Here is a 27018-nt window from a genome sequence, read left to right as displayed (position 1 = left end):
TTCCCTTTTATTTTCCCGAATTAGTTATTATTTTATTTTTCTGGATTATGTTTAAATGGTTAAATAAAATTATGTTTTTTGTTTTTCTGGATTCTCTTTTATTTTTTCTGGATTAATTTTTATTTTATTTCACGGATTATGTAATATAAAAATACATGTCTCAATTAATAAAAAAAAAAAACTGGTACAATTTAACACCAATTTACACCAATAAACACAAATAAAAAAACAATCTAATTCATTTAATAAGACAAATAAAGTGTAATTAATTCAAAATAATGAAACATACAATTTAACACCAATTTATAAAATATTAAACAAAAAATAGGTACTTTTTAAAATTTGCTTCATTCCATTTTATTTTCCCAAATTAGTTATTTTTTTATTTTTCTGGATTATGTTTAAATGGTTAAATAAAATTATGGTGTCTAATTAATTTAATATAATGAAACGATGAATAATGAAACAATAAAAAGGTATTAAAATAAAAAATAAATGTTTAGACATTTAAATAAGCAAAAATAATGTCTAATCAAATTAATTAATAAACTAAATTTATTAAAATACCCCTTTAAATCTTTTCAGAAATTCTGTTTTAGTTTTTCTGTTTATGATTTAATACAAATCTATCATCAAAAATGGCGGTGATCAAATAAAGCCATAAAACATTATTTTAAAATGGATTTGAACTCAGTGCTGCACAGTAGTTTGAATGATTGTATTATTAGTAGTGCTGTCAGTTAAACGCGTTATTAACGACGTTAACGCAAACCTATTTTAACGGCGTCAATTTTTTTATCGCGAGATTAACGTTCTTTTTGGTCTAACAAACTTTGTAGTTTTTTCACATGCTGTTGCAACAACTAGTAACGTTAGAAAAACTACAACACCACTCCGGATGTAGCTAGACCGGAAACAAAACATCAGGCACGCTGCGGCTGCCCACACTTGTTTGGGCCATTAAAAGAGTAGACGTGGATGGCAAGCGTGAGACGCCGAAATGAAAAACGTATTAAGCCATGGTTTAACTCAGGGGTCTTCAACTAAAAGTGCTTGTCTTGAGCGCTGCTTTCTGCTCTGATGGCGCGTTCACACCAGACGCGAATGAAGCGTTTTGCGCGAGTGATTTAAGTCAATGCAAAGACGCAAATAGACATTCTGCGGCGCGGATTAAGCGGCGTGCATGTCGCGTCATTCGCGTCCGGTGTGAGCGCACCATCAGTCTCTTCTTCACTGCATGCTTGACCGCGCGTCTGGGTCTGAACGTAGTAACTGAGCATTGCAACGTTAACTGTTTCATTACGTCAAAAGGCTTTGCGGTCCGGATTCGGACCGGAGTCCGCTAGTTGGCGACCCCTGGTTTAACTGCAATATAGGCGGAGTCCTAGTTTACCTTGCATGTGCACTTTGTAATTTTATTTTGTATCACCCTGTTTTGATCCCTTAGAAAGGGCTGTTGAAGGGGCTGTTTGTGCAACAAAGTATTTGTTTCACCCTTTTATTGATGGGCAGTGTTACATTGTGTGAGCGATTATTTGCTCCAAGTGAGAATGTTGGTGTGAAATCGAACACTAAAGTATGCCAATGTTGTTTTCAATAAAACAAACATTTGAACAAAGCAAGCCGATCCACTTTTCTATGTTGATAAGAGCATTAAAATAAGAAAAAATAATGGGACAAAAAGAAATCAAGGGACATTTAGAATAAATAAAAATGTGCGATTAATTGTGATTAATTGTGAGTTAACTATGACATTAATGCGATTAATCGCGATTAAATATTTTAATCGTTTGACAGCACTAATTATTAGTAGAGTTACTGTGAGAAGTGCGCTCTACTGTCAGACCTCTTCAGTGAAGCGGAGCTTTTATTTTGGCGGGTTGTATTGAGCGGTCAGGATGAAGTGATGAAGGTCATGTGTGAATTCCATCTTTATGACTGGATTCCCTCTTCCTCAAAAGCCGGTGTTTGGTGGCCGTTTCTGCGGCGGACCCTCGAGGAACGGCCTGTTATTGTAAGCTGCTGGGGAATGCTGGGTAAATATTTAGTCTGACAGAACAAGCAGCAATAAATCACAGGTTTGTGGGCTCGGCCAATGAATAACTGCCCTAGAGTCATCTGTTCACACACTGGATCATGTGACACATGAGCTCAAACGCATGTGTTCATGACACATCACTGCCTCTCGTTTGGGTGAGTGGATCATTTTCATATTCTGGACAACCCTTAATGGATTTCAGCGAAGACGTAAACACTAGACAGAGATTGAGCGCAGCACACACACACACACACACGACACAGGATCGCTTACACACAGTCAAAAACAGCAGGGAGAACCGCTTATCCCTGAGGCAGGAAGTGGTGTGACCCGACGTGGTTCAGGACGTGTTCTGGAGATACCAGGAGTCCATTAGACAGGTGCAGCACACACGCACACACACACACACACACGCACACACACACACACACACACACACGCACACGTGTCCTTCACTTTCCACTGGACAGTCTCTCAAGAACCGGTCCAGCTCACATTTCACCTCAACTGATAGAAATGAGACATTCTGCATAAAGAAAACGGATACATTATGCAATTTTGCATGCATGCATGATTAAATAAATACATTTTGAATAAAAACCTTTATCTTTTTTTTTTGCACAAAAAAAAAATATTTGCATAAAGAAAAAAATTAATTAATATTACATAAAATAAATTAAAAAAAGAAAACAATGAAATAAATTTTGCATGCATGCATTATTAAATAAATAAATGAATACATTTTGAATAAAACTTTATAATTTAATTAATTTTTATTTATTTATTTTTGCATAAAAATAGCTTTCGCATAAAGAAAAAATGATAATATTACATAAAGGAAATTAAAATAAAGGAAAAGAAAATGAATAAGTTTTGCATGCATGCACGATTAAATAAATAAATACAATTTGAATAAAAATGTAAAAAAAAAATTTTTGCATAAAAATAAATATTGCATAGAGGAAAAAATTATATTAGATAAAGGCAATTACATAAAATAAAAAAGAAAACTAATAAATGAATGAATTTTGCATGCATGCATGATTAAATAAATGTTGGAAAAAACGTTCAAATTAAATACAAAGGAACAAAGAAAAAAAATTATATAAATATATATTTGCATGAAGAAAAAAATAAATGTATATATCATTAAGGCAATTACATAAATCATAGTGCTGTCAATCGATTAATTGTGATTTATCGCATCCAAAATAAAAGTTTGTGTTTGCATAATAATATATGAGTGTAAATGCACACACATGCATGTATATATTTAAGAAAAAAATATTATATGTATATATAATATAAATATATATAAACAGTACATACATGCAAATATTTCTTAAATATATAATATATATTTAAGAAATATTTGCATGTATGTACTGTATATATATTTATATTATATGCGTGTGTGTATTAAAATATACATAATCATACACAGTACACACTACACACACATATTAATGTAAACAAACTTTTATTTTGGATGCGATTAATCGCTTGAAAGCACTATTGAATAAATAAAGACAGTTAAATATATAAATATCGTATAAAAGAAAATCAAGAAAGTTTGCATTAAAAAAACTACAAATTTGGAATAAATAAATCTTGAATAAAAACTTTTTTTAAGTGAATAAAGCATAGAAGAAAACTATTTTAGGTCCATTAAGAATTTTTTATACTTAACGTCCTTTTTTTGTATTTGATGTATTTTGAAGTATTTTATGTATGGTAATGAATGAGATGTTTTTGTTTTACAGTAATGAACATTTGGTTTAAATGTGTTTGAATGCAAAAGTCAAAACGCAAAAGAAGTCTTAAAAATAGACCATGTTCTCTACGCAAAATATCATTTAATATTTCTTCAATTTAAAAGCAGCATACAAACACTCTTAAAAATGCTGGGTTAAAATTGATTTAACCCAGTGAATGGGTTGTTTTAACCCAGCGATTGGGTTGTTTTAACCCAGCGAATGGGTTGATTTAACCCAGCGATTGGGTTGATTTAACCCAGCGATTGGGTTGTTTTAACCCAGTGAATGGATTGTTTAAACCCAGTGAATGGGTTGTTTTAACCCAGGGAATGGATTGTTTAAACCCAGTGAATGGGTTGTTTTAACCCAGCGATTGGGTTGATTTAACCCAGCGATTGGGTTGTTTTAACCCAGCGATTGGGTTGTTTTAACCCAGCGATTGGGTTGTTTTAACCCAGCGATTGGGTTGTTTTAACCCAGTGAATGGGTTGTTTTAACCCAGCGATTGGGTTGTTTTAACCCAGCGAATGGGTTGATTTAACCCAGCGATTGGGTTGATTTAACCCAGCGATTGGGTTGTTTTAACCCAGTGAATGGATTGTTTAAACCCAGCGATTGGGTTGTTTTAACCCAGGGAATGGATTGTTTAAACCCAGTGAATGGGTTGTTTTAACCCAGCGATTGGGTTGATTTAACCCAGCGATTGGGTTGTTTTAACCCAGCGATTGGGTTGTTTTAACCCAGCGATTGGGTTGTTTTAACCCAGTGAATGGGTTGTTTTAACCCAGCGATTGGGTTGTTTTAACCCAGCGATTGGGTTGTTTTAACCCAGTGAATGGGTTGTTTTAACCCAGTGAATGGGTTGTTTTAACCCAGCGATTGGGTTGTTTTAACCCAGCGAATGGGTTGATTTAACCCAGCGATTGGGTTGATTTAACCCAGCGATTGGGTTGTTTTAACCCAGTGAATGGATTGTTTAAACCCAGTGAATGGGTTGTTTTAACCCAGGGAATGGATTGTTTAAACCCAGTGAATGGGTTGTTTTAACCCAGCGATTGGGTTGATTTAACCCAGCGATTGGGTTGTTTTAACCCAGCGATTGGGTTGTTTTAACCCAGCGATTGGGTTGTTTTAACCCAGTGAATGGGTTGTTTTAACCCAGCGATTGGGTTGTTTTAACCCAGCGAATGGGTTGATTTAACCCAGCGATTGGGTTGATTTAACCCAGCGATTGGGTTGTTTTAACCCAGTGAATGGATTGTTTAAACCCAGCGATTGGGTTGTTTTAACCCAGGGAATGGATTGTTTAAACCCAGTGAATGGGTTGTTTTAACCCAGCGATTGGGTTGATTTAACCCAGCGATTGGGTTGTTTTAACCCAGCGATTGGGTTGTTTTAACCCAGCGATTGGGTTGTTTTAACCCAGCGATTGGGTTGTTTTAACCCAGTGAATGGGTTGTTTTAACCCAGCGATTGGGTTGTTTTAACCCAGCGATTGGGTTGTTTTAACCCAGCGATTGGGTTGTTTTAACCCAGCGATTGGGTTGATTTAACCCAGCGATTGGGTTGCTTTAACCCAGTGAATGGGTTGTTTTAACCCAGCGATTGGGTTGTTTTAACCCAGGGATTGGGTTGTTTAAACCCAGCGATTGGGTTGTTTTAACCCAGGGAATGGATTGTTTAAACCCAGTGAATGGGTTGTTTTAACCCAGCGATTGGGTTGATTTAACCCAGCGATTGGGTTGTTTTAACCCAGGGAATGGATTGTTTTAACCCAGCGATTGGGTTGTTTTAACCCAGGGAATGGATTGTTTAAACCCAGCGATTGGGTTGATTTAACCCAGCGATTGGCTTGTTTTAACCCAGCGATTGGGTTGTTTTAACCCAGCGATTGGGTTGTTTTAACCCAGGGAATGGATTGTTTAAACCCAGCGATTGGGTTGATTTAACCCAGCGATTGGGTTGATTTAACCCAGCGATTGGCTTGTTTTAACCCAGCGATTGGGTTGTTTTAACCCAGCGATTGGGTTGATTTAACCCAGCGATTGGCTTGTTTTAACCCAGCGATTGGGTTGATTTAACCCAGCGATTGGGTTGATTTAACCCAGCGATTGGCTTGTTTTAACCCAGCGATTGGGTTGTTTTAACCCAGCAATTGGGTTGATAAATGTGATTTTTTGTTGTTGGGTGAAATATGACCTGACATGTTTCGTGAGACCCACAAAACACACACACACACACACACACACACATATATATATATATAAGCCGTGCGTCGGTCAGTCACACAGAAGCCGACTGTGTGATTGATGTACAGTGAGCGTGAAGGTTAACCTGACGTCATATCCTTCAGTACAGACAGTGCAGGCTCAGCTCTGTCCTCATTCAGCGGCAGTGGAGCCTGTCCGCCGCAGGGCCTGATGGGCTGAAGCTCCTACAGGAGTCTCACACTCGGCCCATGTGCTCCGCGTTAACTCACATTCCTGCTCCCAATCAGAGCCTCGGCCCTCAGACCTGCTGACGCTGATGGCTGGAGACAGGCCAGCCCGGACGCCGCTTCTCTTCAGCTTTGTTTAGAAAGAAAAGTTATTAAAGGGAGGAGGACAAAAAACTGTTTTCAATAACAGCTCAACACCTGCGGTGAGAACCTGAGAGTCTCCACGGGGTCACCACATGACCAGCACAGAATAACACACACTTCATCACACTCAACACTACACAAGATTAGATTGACATTTTATTTACACAGTTGATTGTTTGGTCAGGACATCATATAGGATTATATCCTTTTTTATATATATTTAGAATATTTTCTTATTTACATTTTTGTTTCGTATGATAAACAATCTTATTGCTCAATATACAATAAATCAATATACTGATTATACTATATAATTACAAATCACATTGTATATTACATATTTGTATTGGCTGCATTAAAATAAAATAATAATATAAAAATATAAATATTATTTGTTTATTTTAATATATATATATATATATATATATATATATATATATATATATATTATATATATATATATATATATATACATACAGCAATAATAATTATAATTAATATATAGTATTATGTTTATAATGTCAATATTAATATTATAATACTATATAACAATTATAATTATTTTTGCGCGCTCTCTGTGTACACACACACACACACACACACACACACACACACACACACACACACACACACACACACACACACACACACACACACACACACACACACACACACACACACACACACACACACACACACACACACACACACACACACACACACACACACACACACACACACACACACACATATATATGCACATTAACATATTTTTTTATTCAATTATTATATATTATTTTTTTATTAAAATTCTCTTTTTAAACAAATTTCATACAAAGAAATATATAAATATTTTAAATAAAATATTAATATAACAATATATTATAAACAATACATTAACAAATTTTTACACTGACACTAAATATTTAACTATATTAATGATCAGCTCATTTCAATTATCATAGTCATAATTAAGGGGTCAAATGTTGAAAATATGATTTTAAATGTCCTCATTATAAGATCAAAAGTAAAAAATATGACATGTTAAGTCATAATTGAGAGATAAAATGTTGAAAATATGATTTTACAAGTCCTCATTATTAGATAAAAAGTCAAAAATATGACATGCTAAGTCATTTTGAGATGAACAGCTGAAATTAGGACTTCAAAATTCAAAATGTTGGACTTAAAGTCAAAATTATGACTTAAAAATAAAAATTATGATTAAAAGTCCTAATGATGAGATAAAAAGATGAAATTAGATTTAAAAAAGTCTAAATTATGACCAAAACACACACTAAGACATGAAATCATGCTTATTATTCTTTTAAATGCGCTTTTAATTTTTGGATTCACACTTATAACAATAATATTTACATTGTTGTTTTAATTTTGTGAAATATATATATTTTTTACATGCGTTTTTACATTTTGAAATCCGTTTTTACAACAGAAATGAATCAATCAAAAACGGACTTTATCTTTTCATCTAAAACAAAATGAATTTCCTGTCATCAGTGTGAAGCTGAAGCATCTGTGTGTGTGTGTGTGTGTGTGTGAAGAGCGCTAGAGAAATAAAGCGGACTGGACTATATGTACACACACACACACACACACACACACACACACACACACACACACACACACACACACACACACACACACACACACACACACACACACACACACACACACACACACACACACACACACACACACACACACACACACACACACACACACACACACACACACACACACACACACACACACACACACACACACACACACACACACACACACACACACACACACACACACACACACACACACACACACACACACACACACACACACACACACACACACACACACACACACACACACACACACACACACACACACACACACACACACGCATGTATACATACTTTAAAATATTTTTTTTTTGAATGATTATATGTGTTATTTAGTATGTATGTGAATGTTTTTGGAGCATATATCCAGTGTTTTATCTGAGGCCAGTCGAGGAGCTCTGCTGTCAGCTTTCACGGCTGCTGGGAATGAAGTTTCTGAAGAATGTGGCAACAACATCCATCAAGTGTTCACGTCATGGGAAAGGACGAAAACCTGAACAACACTTCCTCAATCTTTTCAAATCGCTTCAGGAAGAGTTTTAAAGGTCCTCTCAGTGTACAGTAAAACATCTCTCTCACCTGCTCATTTCCTCTGGGATCAGCCAAATAAACACATCAACACATCCACTGATGTCTGACCGGCTACACCTCGCAATCAACAACTATACCAATGCTACGACTGAAATACTGCTACTATTGTTATAAAGATCTCATTGATTTACATTAAAAGCGTCACACTGCAAAAAAAGCTTTTCTTACTTATGTGGCGTTCACACCGGACGCGATTCGCGTGAAGGTGGACGCGTGTACATTTTGAGTTTACTCGCGCGAATCGCGTGTGAGAATCACGTGTGACATTCACTGCACAACAGATGCGAATTCGCGTCATGGGCGGGGCTTCTGCCAGAGGCTCGTCTCGTTGAGAAATGGCTGACATGGGCTGTGTTTACATGTCTTTTTTTGTTAAAATCTACTGTTAATGTGTGACAAAACGTAGTTTTAAGACTTTTTCAGTTGATAATGTAGTTGTTTAAAGCTCAAATCTGTGGTTTGTTTATATAAAGAGTGCCTATTTGAACATTTTATCTGGTGTTTTCGGAGTTGTGAGCTCCAGCGGATCAGCGGCGCTCGTCAAAGCCGGCGAGGGCAACCTTTCCTCAGCCAGTCCTTCTGCCGCTGCTCTGGCGTCTCTGTGGCGTCTCGAGCTATAATTCGTCTTGTAACGGCCGATCTTTGGTCTCATGGATCTATAATTTGTTCCCTGGCAAATCGTTTAGGCTAAGGGCAAAGAGAAGTTTCATTACTTTATATTTTTAGGCTATAACTGTACGTTGCAGTTGTAACGTTAGCCTACTAGCACTGACTTTGAATGTTTGACTGAATTGTTTGCTTTATTTCATGTATAGCTTATTATACCTTTTACTTATACCTTTGTATTATTAATCATACATAAACTTGCATTTAACAAAAAGAGACTGTGTTGTGTTTCATGTCATTTAATGTTATCACAGTGATCATCATATTGTCTGAACCAGATATTAATATACAGATTATCTCCTCATTGTTGTCACTACTAGAGCAAGCTCCTGATTGGTTAACGCGGTGCGAAATATCCGCCAAAGTTCAGATTTTTCAACTTGAGCGATTCGCGCGTTCAAAGCGCTCAATTCGCGTCCTTCGCGCCGCCTCAGTCAAATATCTAAAATTAATGCATTAATTACTTACCCTCATGTCGTTGGACACCCGTCAGACCTCAGTTCATCTTCAGAACACAAATGAAGATATTTTAGTGTAAATCTGATGCTCTGAAAGGCCTCCATTGGCTCAATGCACTTTACACTCTCAAGACCCTTAAAAGGCACTAAAGACGTCGTTGCAAAGTCCATCTCACTACAGCGGCTCTACAATAACTTTATGGAGTGACGAGAATAGTTTTTGTGCGCAAAAAAACCCTAAATAACGACTTATATAGTGATGACGATTTCAAAACACGGCATCATGAAGCTTCGAAGCGTTATGAATCAGTGAGTCGATTCAGCAGTTCAGAGCGTTATGAATCAGTGAGTCGATTCAGCAGTTTGAATCGCCAAATTTCAGCAGTTTGGCGGTTTGACACGCGATCCGAATCATGATTCGACTCACTGATTCATAACGCTTCGAAACTTCATGATGCCGTGTTTTGAAATCGTCATCACTATATAAGTCGTTATTTAGGGTTTTTTTGCGCACAAAAACTATTCTCGTCACTCCATAAAGTTATTGTAGAGCCACTGTAGTGAGATGGACTTTGTAACGATGTCTTTAGTGTCTTTTAAGGGTCTTGAGAGTGTAAAGTGCATTGAGCCAATGGAGGCCTTTCAGAGCATCAGATTTACACTAAAATATCTTCATGTGTGTCTGAAGATGAACGGAGGTCTGACGGGTGTCCAACGACATGAGGGGAAGTAATTAATGACAGAATTTTCATTTTTGGGTGAACTAACCCGTTAAGAAGCATTTACTAGACAAGCAAAAGTTTTTGTCTTGTTTTAGGGGAAAAAAACTCAAAATGAAGGGAGTTTTTGCTTAAAATAAGCAAAATAATCTGCCAATGGGGGAAGCAAAATAATCTTGTTTTCTGTTTGAATTAAGATTATTTTGCTTATTCTTTTAAAACTTTTGCTTGCCTAGTAAATGCTTCTTAATGTAAGATTTTTTAGATATCTGGACTGAAAACAAGACAAAAACACGAAGTAAGAAAAGCTTTTTTTGCAGTGCAGAATTTCATCACTTTTTGTCCGTATAAATATCAGCATCTGCAGAAAATTGCATATTTTTGCTCAGTCTGAATAAAACCAGTGTTAATTTTGACAGCAAATTTTGATTTAGTTTTAGTCATAGTCTTTTGACTAAAATGTAATTTAGTTTTAGTCATATTTTAGTCACCTGTATTGTTTTTAGTTTTAGTCTCGTTTTAGTCTCCTAAAATCTAATGAGTTTAGTTAAATTGTAATACATTAAGCATTTAAGCATCACATAACCGACATTTTGACATTTGTTTTTGACATTAAAAATACACGAAAGAGCTCAATTCACTTTTATGTTTGTTTTTTAAAAACATCTATATAGTTTTTATAACTTTGCATTTCTGTTTCAGTTAGTAGGCCATATCAGGTTAAGCTAAAGCTTCAAATGAGACTATTTTTTTAATTTCAGTTAACATTTATTTAATTTCAAGTAATGAAGATTTTTAGTGAACTATCATAACCCTGATACTTTGATACTTTATTGAATATGTGTCAAATACTGGTCTTTCCTCCTGACTATGAATTAAATGGGAATGAAATTAAATACAGTTTATTGTGTAACCAAAAATGAATATATAATGCGTGACTTTTAATGATATTACAAGTTCGAAATACACATTGACTCTTATTTTGAAATGTCTGTGCCTTACAGTTGCAGGAGCTCATTCAAGTTCAGGAGATAAAATATGTCTAAAACACATTACTATATAATCATCGTAAAGTAAACATTGTCATTATTCATCAGCATTAGTTCATAAACAATTGCCTGGCATAAATGTGTGTTATTGATTGATTGAGCCGCTCTGGAGCTGGATTGGGGATGTGTGAGCCTGTAGATCAGCACGTTCAGATCAAATGTGTGCATTTGTTACTCAGGACATCAGTTCTGACCCGATCTCTTCCCTAATCGTCCCTCACTAACATTTCCGTCTCGTTTTTATTTGTTGACGAAAATGACAGTTGATTTTCCTCATAGTTTTTGTCATCCATTACTAGTTTTAATTTAGTTATCGTCTTGTTTTCGTCAGTGAAAAAAGGTCGAAATTAAACGAAATCAACACTGAATAAAGCTGTTTTTACTCCATATTCACACTATATGAGCCATGAGGTGTCACAAATATGTCAGGCTTTACAGGGTTAAATGATGTGATTTTCAAGTAAGCGTTCCCATAGTTTCCCAGAAGGAACACAAGCGTCTTCATTAATCTAGAAACCCTCACCCGAGCCCGTCCCAGCGCTCTCTGGACCACACACCGGCCTGATGCCCAAACAAACAGCAGCAAATCAGTCATGAGACCAGCGTCCAGTTTCAGTCGCCCCTTCTGCCCTATCCATCCCGCCAGACGTGAGATGAGACAGCGGGACACCCACGCTGCTCCTTCAGAACCGCTCTAACACACCGCCGAAGACCTGGTCAGTGTCAGCGCGCTGATGACCTACGACCCCCACATCCGGGACGGTCAGACGTCCTGCACGCTAGGTCTGGCATGACACTGAACAGCAGATCTTTATTGCCCATCTTAGATTTTGCCCATGTTTTACTCAGGCTAATGACGCGGCGTAAAGATAAGGATGAAGAACAGACGATGGGAAACGAGTAGGGATGCACCGGTTGACCGGCCAAAAACCGGATTTCTTTGTATTTTTCTGCCGATTTTTCCGGAAGTGCGCCCGCGTGCACATACGCCTATATTGCAATAATTCGGATTCATGTCACTTGTGTGTTACAAACGGAAACTGGAGAACTGAGGGAAGAGACGAGATCCGCTGAAGGGAATGAAGAGCCGCTTTCCTGCGCGAGCTGAAGTTGCGCGAGCTGAAGTTGCGCGAGCTGAAGTTGCGTGAGCTGAAGTTGCGCGAGCTGAAGTTGCGCGAGCTGAAGTTGCGCGAGCTGAAGTTACGCGAGCTGAAGTTACGCGAGCTGAAGTTGCGTGAGCTTATCTCTGCGCCCTGCACAAGTGTAGATGTGAGTGTTTGTTCAGCTCAGCTTCTCACGTGTTGGATCGGATGAGAACGAAACAGACTAACTTGTGACAAAGCCGAAATACTTCTTTTTGTAGCCTAAAGAAGAACATGCTGCACTTTAGAAATGAAATACTATCAGTTCTGTAGCCTATAGGATGATCATCTTTATTTTACCTTAAAATTACATTGATTTAATTTGATTTAAAAAGCACCTGCTGTAGCATCTTAGTTTTTTTCGTTGCACTAAACATTATTTGATTTAACATTTTGGAACAATTATATACTTTGGTTTTATTTAATTTCACTGGTCAAGACTTTTTTTCTTTACACTGAATTTAAAAACAAATGCTGATTTAAGTAACATCTTTGTTTGGATTGCAGAATATGCAGTTATTGCCTTTAATTTCACCTTTCAGCTTTTTAATTTCCAATTCAATTTCCCGTTAATTTCAGATTGCGGACTTGTTTTCATTAGCCAAAAGCCAATTCAGCCTGTTAAATACCAAATAAACATCTTGTTCATGTATACTTTAGTTCTTTAATTGTGTAAAAAAAAAAAAAAAAAACGGAAATCGGTATCGGTCAGTTTTCTTGAGAAAAAAAAGGGTATCGGAATCGGCCATGTAAAATCATGATCGGTGCATCACTAGAAACGACACACTTACGCTTAAGTTCCTGTCCCAGATCTGGATGGTCCCGTCCTGGCAGCCTGCGGCGATGAGTTTGCCGTCCCGGCTGTAGGTGCAGCAGGTGGGCGTCACTCGCTTTCCCTGGAGCGACCGCGGCTTAAACACAGACTTGTGCTTCTTCTCGGAGGTCAAATCCCAGGTCCGCACCGTCCTGAGAACAGATCAGATCATAAAATTACATTAATTCTCGTTAATAATAACACGAAAGAGTGCAATCAGATCATAAAAAATTAAATAAAATATATATTTTTTCATTTTGGCTCATTAATTCTCATTAACACAAAAGAGTGCAATCAGATCATCAAATAAAATACAATAATAAAAGCATAAAAAAAAAAGAATAAAAAAAAAAAAAAAAAAAAATTGATTATATATGTATATATATATATATATATATATTTTTTTTTTTTTTTTTTTTGACTTTTTTTTTATTGATTCCCGTTAACAATAACACAAAAGAGTGCGATCAGATCATAAAATAAAATACTAAAAACATAAAATAAGATATAATAAAAAAAAAATTATATATATATATATATATATATATATATATATATATATATTTATTTATTTATTTATTTTTTGACTCATTGATTCCCGTTAACAATAACACAAAAGAGTGCGATCAGATCATAAAATAAAATAAAATAAAATGAAATACTAAAAAAAAAAAAAAAATCATATATATATATATATTTTTTTTTGGCTCATTAATTCTCATTACAATAACACAAAAGAGTGCAATCAGATCAAAATAAAATAAAATAATAAAAACATAAAATAAAATGAAATACAAAAAACATAAAATAAAATAGAAAAATATATATATATTTTTTCATTTTGGCTCATTATTTCTCATTAACAAGAACACAGAGTGTAATCAGATCATAAAAAATAAAATAAAATAAAGTAATAAACTAAAATATGGTTTTTGCATTTTGGCTCATTATTTCTCATTAGAGTGCAATCAGATAAAATAATAAATAAATAAATAAATAAAATAAAAAATTCTCAAGAGTGCAATGAATTGCAAGCATAGCTCATAGTACTCTTAGGTTCATGACTTTTCTTTTGATGTCTAAAAAGTTAAATAAAACAAAATAAAAGGTTATTTTAGATTTTACACTGGACACCATTATATATAACATTTATAAATGGCTTTCAAATTCAATTTAAAACCCTTAAATTTGCTTTAACTATACAGCTGTTAAAATAAAATGAAGTATTAAAAAAAGCGATGCACTAGTACAGATGTCAACGAGTTCATCTTTCCAAACTAATAGTCTTTACTAGCACTTACTGGAGAGGGTGCCAAAAAATGTCATCATTTTCCAAATGTTAAAAACATGAACAGATAATTGAGGATGCCTGGCATGGTTCTGACAGTAAAGCTGTCTGCTCTGTTGTGTTTCTGACACATTCCTGCAGTAAATCAGGCAAATGGTGATTAAAAGTGAAGAAAAGTGTAGAAAATTAAGTTTAAGAGCGAGTGAGAGACGAGGAGCGAGAGAGGAATCAGTCGAGGGACGAGCAGATCTCAAGAGAGGCGGGTGTGCTTTTCACATCGACACTGAAGAAGATCCTGTGGCATTCAAAATAAATACTGACAATCATCTGAAATACATATTTATCAGATAATCATTACTGATTTATTAGACAAGATATCAGATAAATATGGATGATGGATGGATGGGATGGATAGGAGATGATGGATGGATGGGAGAGGAGATGATGGATGGATGGGAGAGGAGATGATGGATGGATGGATGGGATGGATAGGAGATGATGGATGGGATAGGAGATGGATGGATGGGTGGGAGGGATAGGAGATGATGGATGGGATAGGAGATGGATGGATGGGTGGGAGGGATAGGAGATGATGGATGGGATAGGAGATGGATGGATGGGTGGGAGGGATAGGAGATGATGGATGGGTGGGAGGGATAGGAGATGATGGATGGATGGATGGATGGTAGGGATAGGAGATGATGGATGGATGGGATAGGAGATGATGGGTGGATGGGATAGGAGATGATGGGTGGATGGATGGGATAGGAAATGATGGATGGATGGATGGATGGGATAGGAGATGATGGATGGGTGGGAGGGATAGGAGATGATGGATGGATGGGATAGGAGATGATGGATGGGATAGGAGATGATGGATGGATGGATGGGATAGGAGATGATGGATGGGATAGGAGATGATGGATGGGATAGGAGATGATGGATGGATGGGATAGGAGATGATGGATGGGATAGGAGATGATGGATGGATGGATGGGATAGGAAATGATGGATGGATGGGTGGGAGGGATAGGAGATGATGGATGGATGGGATAGGAGATGATGGGTGGATGGATGGGATAGGAGATGATGGATGGATGGGATAGGAGATGATGGGTGGATGGATGGGATAGGAAATGATGGATGGATGGATGGATGGGATAGGAGATGATGGATGGGTGGGAGGGATAGGAGATGATGGATGGATGGGATAGGAGATGATGGATGGGATAGGAGATGATGGATGGATGGATGGGATAGGAGATGATGGATGGGATAGGAGATGATGGATGGGATAGGAGATGATGGATGGATGGGATAGGAGATGATGGATGGGATAGGAGATGATGGATGGATGGATGGGATAGGAAATGATGGATGGATGGGTGGGAGGGATAGGAGATGATGGATGGATGGGATAGGAGATGATGGGTGGATGGATGGGATAGGAGATGATGGATGGATGGGATAGGAGATGATGGATGGGATAGGAGATGATGGATGGATGGATGGGATAGGAAATGATGGATGGATGGGTGGGAGGGATAGGAGATGATGGATGGATGGGATAGGAGATGATGGGTGGATGGATGGGATAGGAAATGATGGATGGATGGGTGGGAGGGATAGGAGATGGATGGATGGATGGTAGGGATAGGAGATGGATGGATGGGATAGGAGATGGATGGATGGATGGTAGGGATAGGAGATGATGGATGGATGGGATAGGAGATGATGGGTGGATGGATGGGATAGGAAATGATGGATGGATGGGTGGGAGGGATAGGAGATGATGGATGGATGGGATAGGAGATGATGGGTGGATGGATGGGATAGGAAATGATGGATGGATGGGAGGGATAGGAGATGGATGGATGGATGGTAGGGATAGGAGATGGATGGATGGGATAGGAGATGATGGATGGGTGGGAGGGATAGGAGATGGATGGATGGATGGATGGTAGGGATAGGAGATGATGGATGGATGGGATAGGAGATGATGGGTGGATGGATGGGATAGGAAATGATGGATGGATGGGTGGGAGGGATAGGAGATGGATGGATGGATGGTAGGGATAGGAGATGGATGGATGGGATAGGAGATGATGGATGGGTGGGAGGGATAGGAGATGGATGGATGGATGGTAGGGATAGGAGATGATGGATGGGTGGGAGGGATAGGAGATGGATGGATGGATGGTAGGGATAGGAGATGGATGGATGGATGGATGGGATAGGAGATGATGGATGGGTGGGAGGGATAGGAGATGGATGGATGGGATAGGAGATGGGTGGATGGATTGGAGGGATAGGAGATGGATGGATGGTAGGGATAGGAGATGGATGGATGGATGGGAGGGATAGGAGATGGATGGATGGGATAGGAGATGATGGATGGATGGATGGGATAGGAGATGATGGATGGGATAGGAGATGATGGATGGGATAGGAGATGATGGATGGATGGATGGGATAGGAGATGATGGATGGGATAGGAGATGATGGATGGATGGATGGGATAGGAGATGATGGATGGGATAGGAGATGATGGATGGATGGATGGGATAGGAGATGATGGATGGGATAGGAGATGATGGATGGATGGATGGATGGATGGGATAGGAGATGATGGATGGATGGATGGATGGGATAGGAGATGATGGATGGGATAGATGATGGATGGATGGATGGGATAGGAGATGATGGATGGGATAGATGATGGATGGATGGATGGGATAGGAGATGATGGATGGGATAGGAGATGGGTGGATGGATGGATGGATGGGAGGGATAGGAGATGGATGGATGGATGGTAGGGATAGGAGATGGATGGATGGATGGGAGGGATAGGAGATGGATGGATGGGATAGGAGATGATGGATGGATGGATGGGATAGGAGATGATGGATGGATGGATGGGATAGGAGATGATGGATGGATGGATGGGATAGGAGATGATGGATGGATGGATGGGATAGGAGATGATGGATGGATGGATGGGAGAGGAGATGATGGATGGATGGATGGGAGAGGAGATGATGGATGGATGGATGGATGGGAGAGGAGATGATGGATGGATGGATGGATGGGAGAGGAGATGATGGATGGATGGGACGGATAGGAGATGATGGATGGATGGGACGGATAGGAGATGATGGATGGATGGGACGGATAGGAGATGATGGATGGGATAGGAGATGATGGATGGATGGATGGGATGGATAGGAGATGATGGATGGATGGATGGGATAGGAGATGATGGATGGATGGGATAGGAGATGATGGATGGATGGATGGGATAGGAGATGATGGATGGATGGATGGGATAGGAGATGATGGATGGATGGATGGGATAGGAGATGATGGATGGATGGATGGATGGGACGGATAGGAGATTATGGATGGGATAGGAGATGATGGATGGATGGATGGATGGATGGGACGGATAGGAGATGATGGATGGGATAGGAGATGATGGATGGATGGATGGGATAGGAAATGATGGATGGATGGGACGGATAGGAGATGATGGATGGATGGGACGGATAGGAAATGATGGATGGATGGGACGGATAGGAGATGATGGATGGATGGGACGGATAGGAGATGATGGATGGGATAGGAGATGATGGATGGACGGATGGGATAGGAGATGATGGATGGATGGATGGATGGGACGGATAGGAGATGATGGATGGGATAGGAGATGATGGATGGATGGATGGGATAGGAGATGATGGATGGATGGGACGGATAGGAGATGATGGATGGGATAGGAGATGATGGATGGATGGATGGGATAGGAGATGATGGATGGATGGGATAGGAGATGATGGATGGATGGATGGGATAGGAGATGATGGATGGATGGGATAGGAGATGATGGATGGATGGATGGGATAGGAGATGATGGATGGATGGGATAGGAGATGATGGATGGATGGATGGGATAGGAGATGATGGATGGATGGATGGATGGGAGGGATAGTTGATGGATGGATGGATGTGAGGGATAAGAGATGGGTGGATGGATGTGAGGGATAGGAGATGGGTGGATGGATGGGAGGGATAGGAGATTATGGATGGGATAGGAGATGATGGATGGATGGGATAGGAGATGATGGATGGATGGATGGGATAGGAGATGATGGATGGATGGATGGATGGATGGGACGGATAGGAGATTATGGATGGGATAGGAGATGATGGATGGATGGGATAGGAGATGATGGATGGATGGATGGATGGGACGGATAGGAGATTATGGATGGGATAGGAGATGATGGATGGATGGATGGGATAGGAGATGATGGATGGGATAGGAGATGATGGATGGATGGATGGATGGGACGGATAGGAGATTATGGATGGGATAGGAGATGATGGATGGATGGGTGGGATAGGAGATGATGGATGGATGGATGGATGGGATAGGAGATGATGGATGGATGGATGGGATAGGAGATGATGGATGGATGGATGGGATAGGAGATGATGGATGGATGGATGGATGGGATAGGAGATGATGGATGGATGGATGGATGGATGGGAGAGGAGATGATGGATGGATGGATGGGATAGGAGATGATGGATGGATGGATGGATGGGATAGGAGATGATGGATGGATGGATGGATGGGATAGGAGATGATGGATGGATGGATGGGATAGGAGATGATGGATGGATGGATGGGATAGGAGATGATGGATGGATGGATGGGATAGGAGATGATGGATGGATGGATGGGATAGGAGATGATGGATGGATGGATGGGATAGGAGATGATGGATGGATGGATGGATGGGAGAGGAGATGATGGATGGATGGATGGGATAGGAGATGATGGATGGATGGATGGATGGATGGGACGGATAGGAGATGATGGATGGGATAGGAGATGATGGATGGGATAGGAGATGATGGATGGACGGATGGGATAGGAGATGATGGATGGATGGATGGATGGGACGGATAGGAGATGATGGATGGGATAGGAGATGATGGATGGATGGATGGGATAGGAGATGATGGATGGGACGGATAGGAGATGATGGATGGGTGGGACGGATAGGAGATGATGGATGGATGGATGGGATAGGAGATGATGGATGGATGGATGGGACGGATAGGAGATGATGGATGGGATAGGAGATGATGGATGGACGGATGGGATAGGAGATGATGGATGGATGGATGGATGGGACGGATAGGAGATGATGGATGGGATAGGAGATGATGGATGGATGGGACGGATAGGAGATGATGGATGGATGGATGGGATAGGAGATGATGGATGGATGGATGGGATAGGAGATGATGGATGGATGGATGGGATAGGAGATGATGGATGGATGGATGGGATAGGAGATGATGGATGGATGGATGGATGGGATAGGAGATGATGGATGGATGGATGGGACGGATAGGAGATGATGGATGGGATAGGAGATGATGGATGGACGGATGGGATAGGAGATGATGGATGGATGGATGGGACGGATAGGAGATGATGGATGGGATAGGAGATGATGGATGGATGGATGGGACGGATAGGAGATGATGGATGGGATAGGAGATGATGGATGGATGGATGGGATAGGAGATGATGGATGGATGGATGGGATAGGAGATGATGGATGGATGGGACGGATAGGAGATGATGGATGGATGGATGGGATAGGAGATGATGGATGGGATAGGAGATGATGGATGGATGGATGGGATAGGAGATGATGGATGGATGGATGGGATAGGAGATGATGGATGGATGGGACGGATAGGAGATGATGGATGGATGGATGGGATAGGAGATGATGGATGGATGGATGGGATAGGAGATGATGGATGGATGGATGGGATAGGAGATGATGGATGGATGGATGGGATAGGAGATGATGGATGGATGGATGGGATAGGAGATGATGGATGGATGGATGGGACGGATAGGAGATGATGGATGGGATAGGAGATGATGGATGGATGGATGGATGGATGGGACGGATAGGAGATGATGGATGGGATAGGAGATGATGGATGGATGGATGGGATAGGAGATGATGGATGGATGGATGGGATAGGAGATGATGGATGGATGGGACGGATAGGAGATGATGGATGGGATAGGAGATGATGGATGGATGGATGGGATAGGAGATGATGGATGGGTGGGAGGGATAGGAGATGGATGGATGGATGGTAGGGATAGGAGATGGATGGATGGATGGATGGGATAGGAGATGATGGATGGGTGGGAGGGATAGGAGATGGATGGATGGGATAGGAGATGGGTGGATGGATTGGAGGGATAGGAGATGGATGGATGGTAGGGATAGGAGATGGATGGATGGATGGGAGGGATAGGAGATGGTGGATGGGATAGGAGATGATGGATGGGATAGGAGATGATGGATGGATGGATGGGATAGGAGATGATGGATGGGATAGGAGATGATGGATGGATGGATGGGATAGGAGATGATGGATGGGATAGGAGATGATGGATGGATGGATGGGATAGGAGATGATGGATGGGATAGGAGATGATGGATGGATGGATGGATGGATGGGATAGGAGATGATGGATGGATGGATGGATGGGATAGGAGATGATGGATGGGATAGATGATGGATGGATGGATGGGATAGGAGATGATGGATGGGATAGATGATGGATGGATGGATGGGATAGGAGATGATGGATGGGATAGGAGATGGGTGGATGGATGGATGGATGGGAGGGATAGGAGATGGATGGATGGATGGTAGGGATAGGAGATGGATGGATGGATGGGAGGGATAGGAGATGGATGGATGGGATAGGAGATGATGGATGGATGGATGGGATAGGAGATGATGGATGGATGGATGGGATAGGAGATGATGGATGGATGGATGGGATAGGAGATGATGGATGGATGGATGGGATAGGAGATGATGGATGGATGGATGGGAGAGGAGATGATGGATGGATGGATGGGAGAGGAGATGATGGATGGATGGATGGATGGGAGAGGAGATGATGGATGGATGGATGGATGGGAGAGGAGATGATGGATGGATGGGACGGATAGGAGATGATGGATGGATGGGACGGATAGGAGATGATGGATGGATGGGACGGATAGGAGATGATGGATGGGATAGGAGATGATGGATGGATGGATGGGATGGATAGGAGATGATGGATGGATGGATGGGATAGGAGATGATGGATGGATGGGATAGGAGATGATGGATGGATGGATGGGATAGGAGATGATGGATGGATGGATGGGATAGGAGATGATGGATGGATGGATGGGATAGGAGATGATGGATGGATGGATGGATGGGACGGATAGGAGATTATGGATGGGATAGGAGATGATGGATGGATGGATGGATGGATGGGACGGATAGGAGATGATGGATGGGATAGGAGATGATGGATGGATGGATGGGATAGGAAATGATGGATGGATGGGACGGATAGGAGATGATGGATGGATGGGACGGATAGGAAATGATGGATGGATGGGACGGATAGGAGATGATGGATGGATGGGACGGATAGGAGATGATGGATGGGATAGGAGATGATGGATGGACGGATGGGATAGGAGATGATGGATGGATGGATGGATGGGACGGATAGGAGATGATGGATGGGATAGGAGATGATGGATGGATGGATGGGATAGGAGATGATGGATGGATGGGACGGATAGGAGATGATGGATGGGATAGGAGATGATGGATGGATGGATGGGATAGGAGATGATGGATGGATGGGATAGGAGATGATGGATGGATGGATGGGATAGGAGATGATGGATGGATGGGATAGGAGATGATGGATGGATGGATGGGATAGGAGATGATGGATGGATGGGATAGGAGATGATGGATGGATGGATGGGATAGGAGATGATGGATGGATGGATGGATGGGAGGGATAGTTGATGGATGGATGGATGTGAGGGATAAGAGATGGGTGGATGGATGTGAGGGATAGGAGATGGGTGGATGGATGGGAGGGATAGGAGATTATGGATGGGATAGGAGATGATGGATGGATGGGATAGGAGATGATGGATGGATGGATGGGATAGGAGATGATGGATGGATGGATGGATGGATGGGACGGATAGGAGATTATGGATGGGATAGGAGATGATGGATGGATGGGATAGGAGATGATGGATGGATGGATGGATGGGACGGATAGGAGATTATGGATGGGATAGGAGATGATGGATGGATGGATGGGATAGGAGATGATGGATGGGATAGGAGATGATGGATGGATGGATGGATGGGACGGATAGGAGATTATGGATGGGATAGGAGATGATGGATGGATGGGTGGGATAGGAGATGATGGATGGATGGATGGATGGGATAGGAGATGATGGATGGATGGATGGGATAGGAGATGATGGATGGATGGATGGGATAGGAGATGATGGATGGATGGATGGATGGGATAGGAGATGATGGATGGATGGATGGATGGGAGAGGAGATGATGGATGGATGGATGGGATAGGAGATGATGGATGGATGGATGGATGGGATAGGAGATGATGGATGGATGGATGGATGGGATAGGAGATGATGGATGGATGGATGGGATAGGAGATGATGGATGGATGGATGGGATAGGAGATGATGGATGGATGGATGGGATAGGAGATGATGGATGGATGGATGGGATAGGAGATGATGGATGGATGGATGGATGGGAGAGGAGATGATGGATGGATGGATGGGATAGGAGATGATGGATGGATGGATGGATGGATGGGACGGATAGGAGATGATGGATGGGATAGGAGATGATGGATGGGATAGGAGATGATGGATGGACGGATGGGATAGGAGATGATGGATGGATGGATGGATGGATGGGACGGATAGGAGATGATGGATGGGATAGGAGATGATGGATGGATGGATGGGATAGGAGATGATGGATGGGACGGATAGGAGATGATGGATGGGTGGGACGGATAGGAGATGATGGATGGATGGATGGGATAGGAGATGATGGATGGATGGATGGGACGGATAGGAGATGATGGATGGGATAGGAGATGATGGATGGACGGATGGGATAGGAGATGATGGATGGATGGATGGATGGGACGGATAGGAGATGATGGATGGGATAGGAGATGATGGATGGATGGGACGGATAGGAGATGATGGATGGATGGATGGGATAGGAGATGATGGATGGATGGATGGGATAGGAGATGATGGATGGATGGATGGGATAGGAGATGATGGATGGATGGATGGGATAGGAGATGATGGATGGATGGATGGATGGGATAGGAGATGATGGATGGATGGATGGGACGGATAGGAGATGATGGATGGGATAGGAGATGATGGATGGACGGATGGGATAGGAGATGATGGATGGATGGATGGGACGGATAGGAGATGATGGATGGGATAGGAGATGATGGATGGATGGATGGGACGGATAGGAGATGATGGATGGGATAGGAGATGATGGATGGATGGATGGGATAGGAGATGATGGATGGATGGATGGGATAGGAGATGATGGATGGATGGGACGGATAGGAGATGATGGATGGATGGATGGGATAGGAGATGATGGATGGGATAGGAGATGATGGATGGATGGATGGGATAGGAGATGATGGATGGATGGATGGGATAGGAGATGATGGATGGATGGATGGGATAGGAGATGATGGATGGATGGGACGGATAGGAGATGATGGATGGATGGATGGGATAGGAGATGATGGATGGATGGATGGGATAGGAGATGATGGATGGATGGATGGGATAGGAGATGATGGATGGATGGATGGGATAGGAGATGATGGATGGATGGATGGGATAGGAGATGATGGATGGATGGATGGGACGGATAGGAGATGATGGATGGGATAGGAGATGATGGATGGATGGATGGATGGGACGGATAGGAGATGATGGATGGGATAGGAGATGATGGATGGATGGATGGGATAGGAGATGATGGATGGATGGATGGGATAGGAGATGATGGATGGATGGGACGGATAGGAGATGATGGATGGGATAGGAGATGATGGATGGATGGATGGGATAGGAGATGATGGATGGATGGGATAGGAGATGATGGATGGATGGATGGGATAGGAGATGATGGATGGATGGATGGGATAGGAGATGATGGATGGATGGATGGGATAGGAGATGATGGATGGATGGATGGATGGATGGGAGGGATAGTTGATGGATGGATGGATGTGAGGGATAAGAGATGGGTGGATGGATGTGAGGGATAAGAGATGGGTGGATGGATGTGAGGGATAAGAGATGGGTGGATGGATGTGAGGGATAAGAGATGGGTGGATGGATGTGAGGGATAGGAGATGGGTGGATGGATGTGAGGGATAGGAGATGGGTGGATGGATGTGAGGGATAGGAGATGGGTGGGTGGATGGATGGATGGATGGATGGGAGGGATAGGTGATGGGTGGATGGGAGGGATAGGAGATGGGTGGATGGATGGGACGGATAGTTGATGGGTGGATGGTTGGATGGATGGATGGATTGGAGGGATAGGAGATGGGTGGATGGATGGGAGGGATAGGAGATGGGTGGATGGATGGGAGGGATAGGAGATGAGTGGATGGATGGGAGGGATAGGAGATGGGTGGATGGATGGATGGGAGGGATAGGAGATGGATGGATGGATGGATGGATGGATGGGATAGGAGATGGATGGATGGATGGTAGGGATAGGAGATGGATGGATGGATGGGTGGGAGGGATAGGAGATGGATGGATGGATGGGAGGGATAGGAGATGGGTGGATGGATGGATGGGAGGGATAGGAGATGGATGGACGGATGGGAGGGATAGGAGATGGATGGATGGATGGATGGATGGATGGATGGGAGGGAGGGATAGGAGATGGATGGATGGATGGGAGGGATAGGAGATGGGTGGATGGATGGGAGGGAGGGATAGGAGATGGATGGATGGATGGTTGGGTGGGAGTGATAGCAGATGGATGGATGGATGGATGGATGGGAGGGAGGGATAGGAGATGGATGGATGGGTGGGAGGGATAGGAGATGGATGGATGGATGGATGGATGGATGGGAGGGAGGGATAGGAGATGGATGGATGGATGGTTGGGTGGATGGATGGGAGGGATAGGAGCGGGATCAGCTCTTCAGCGGGAGAAACCGGAGCGGGATCAGCTCTTCAGTGGGAGAAACCGGAGCGGGATCAGCTCTTCAGTGGGAGAAACCGGAGCGGCATCAGCTCTTCAGTGGGAGAAACCGGAGCGGCATCAGCTCTTCAGCGGGAGAAACCGGAGCGGGATCAGCTCTTCAGTGGGAGAAACCGGAGCGGGATCAGCTCTTCAGCGGGAGAAACCGGAGCGGGATCAGCTCTTCAGCGGGAGAAACCGGAGCGGGATCAGATCTTCAGCGGGAGAAACCGGAGCGGGATCAGCTCTTCAGCGGGAGAAACCGGAGCGGGATCAGCTCTTCAGCGGGAGAAACCGGAGCGGGATCAGCTCTTCAGCGGGAGAAACCGGAGCGGGATCAGCTCTTCAGCGGGAGAAACCGGAGCGGGATCAGCTCTTCAGCGGGAGAAACCGGAGCGGGATCAGCTCTTCAGTGGGAGAAACCGGAGCAGGATCAGCTCTTCAGTGGGAGAAACCGGAGCGGGATCAGCTCTTCAGCGGGAGAAACCGGAGCGGGATCAGCTCTTCAGCGGGAGAAACCGGATCTTCAGCGGGAGAAACCGGAGCGGGATCAGCTCTTCAGTGGGAGAAACCGGAGCGGGATCAGCTCTTCAGCGGGAGAAACCGGAGCGGGATCAGCTCTTCAGTGGGAGAAACCGGAGCGGGATCAGCTCTTCAGCGGGAGAAACCTGAGCGGGATCAGCTCTTCAGTGGGAGAAACCGGAGCGGGATCAGCTCTTCAGCGGGAGAAACCGGAGCAGGATCAGCTCTTCAGTGGGAGAAACCGGAGCGGGATCAGCTCTTCAGCGGGAGAAACCGGAGCGGGATCAGCTCTTCAGTGGGAGAAACCGGAGCGGGATCAGCTCTTCAGCGGGAGAAACCGGAGCGGGATCAGCTCTTCAGCGGGAGAAACCGGAGCGGGATCAGCTCTTCAGTGGGAGAAACCGGAGCAGGATCAGCTCTTCAGTGGGAGAAACCGGAGCGGGATCAGCTCTTCAGCGGGAGAAACCGGAGCGGGATCAGCTCTTCAGCGGGAGAAACCGGATCTTCAGCGGGAGAAACCGGAGCGG

The 27018-nt window shown here is 42.4% G+C and overlaps 1 protein-coding gene across 1 annotated transcript in view; it reads right to left on the bottom strand.

Moving 5' to 3' along the window:
* wdr70 (WD repeat domain 70) overlaps window positions 1-27018 on the bottom strand; it is a 194588-nt gene that overhangs the window by 98759 nt on the left and 68811 nt on the right. The window contains exon 10 of the mRNA XM_079803825.1: window positions 13430-13604. Coding sequence (XP_079659951.1) covers window positions 13430-13604 — 175 coding nt within the window. The remainder of the gene's footprint in view (window positions 1-13429; window positions 13605-27018) is intronic.

The sequence above is a fragment of the Gobio gobio genome (assembly GCF_949357685.1).
Source record: "Gobio gobio genome assembly, chromosome: 22".
NCBI classification, from domain to species: Eukaryota; Metazoa; Chordata; class Actinopteri; order Cypriniformes; family Gobionidae; genus Gobio; species Gobio gobio.
The sequence above is the reverse complement of the archived record's forward strand: the minus strand, read 5'-3'. Positions and strand labels throughout refer to the sequence as shown.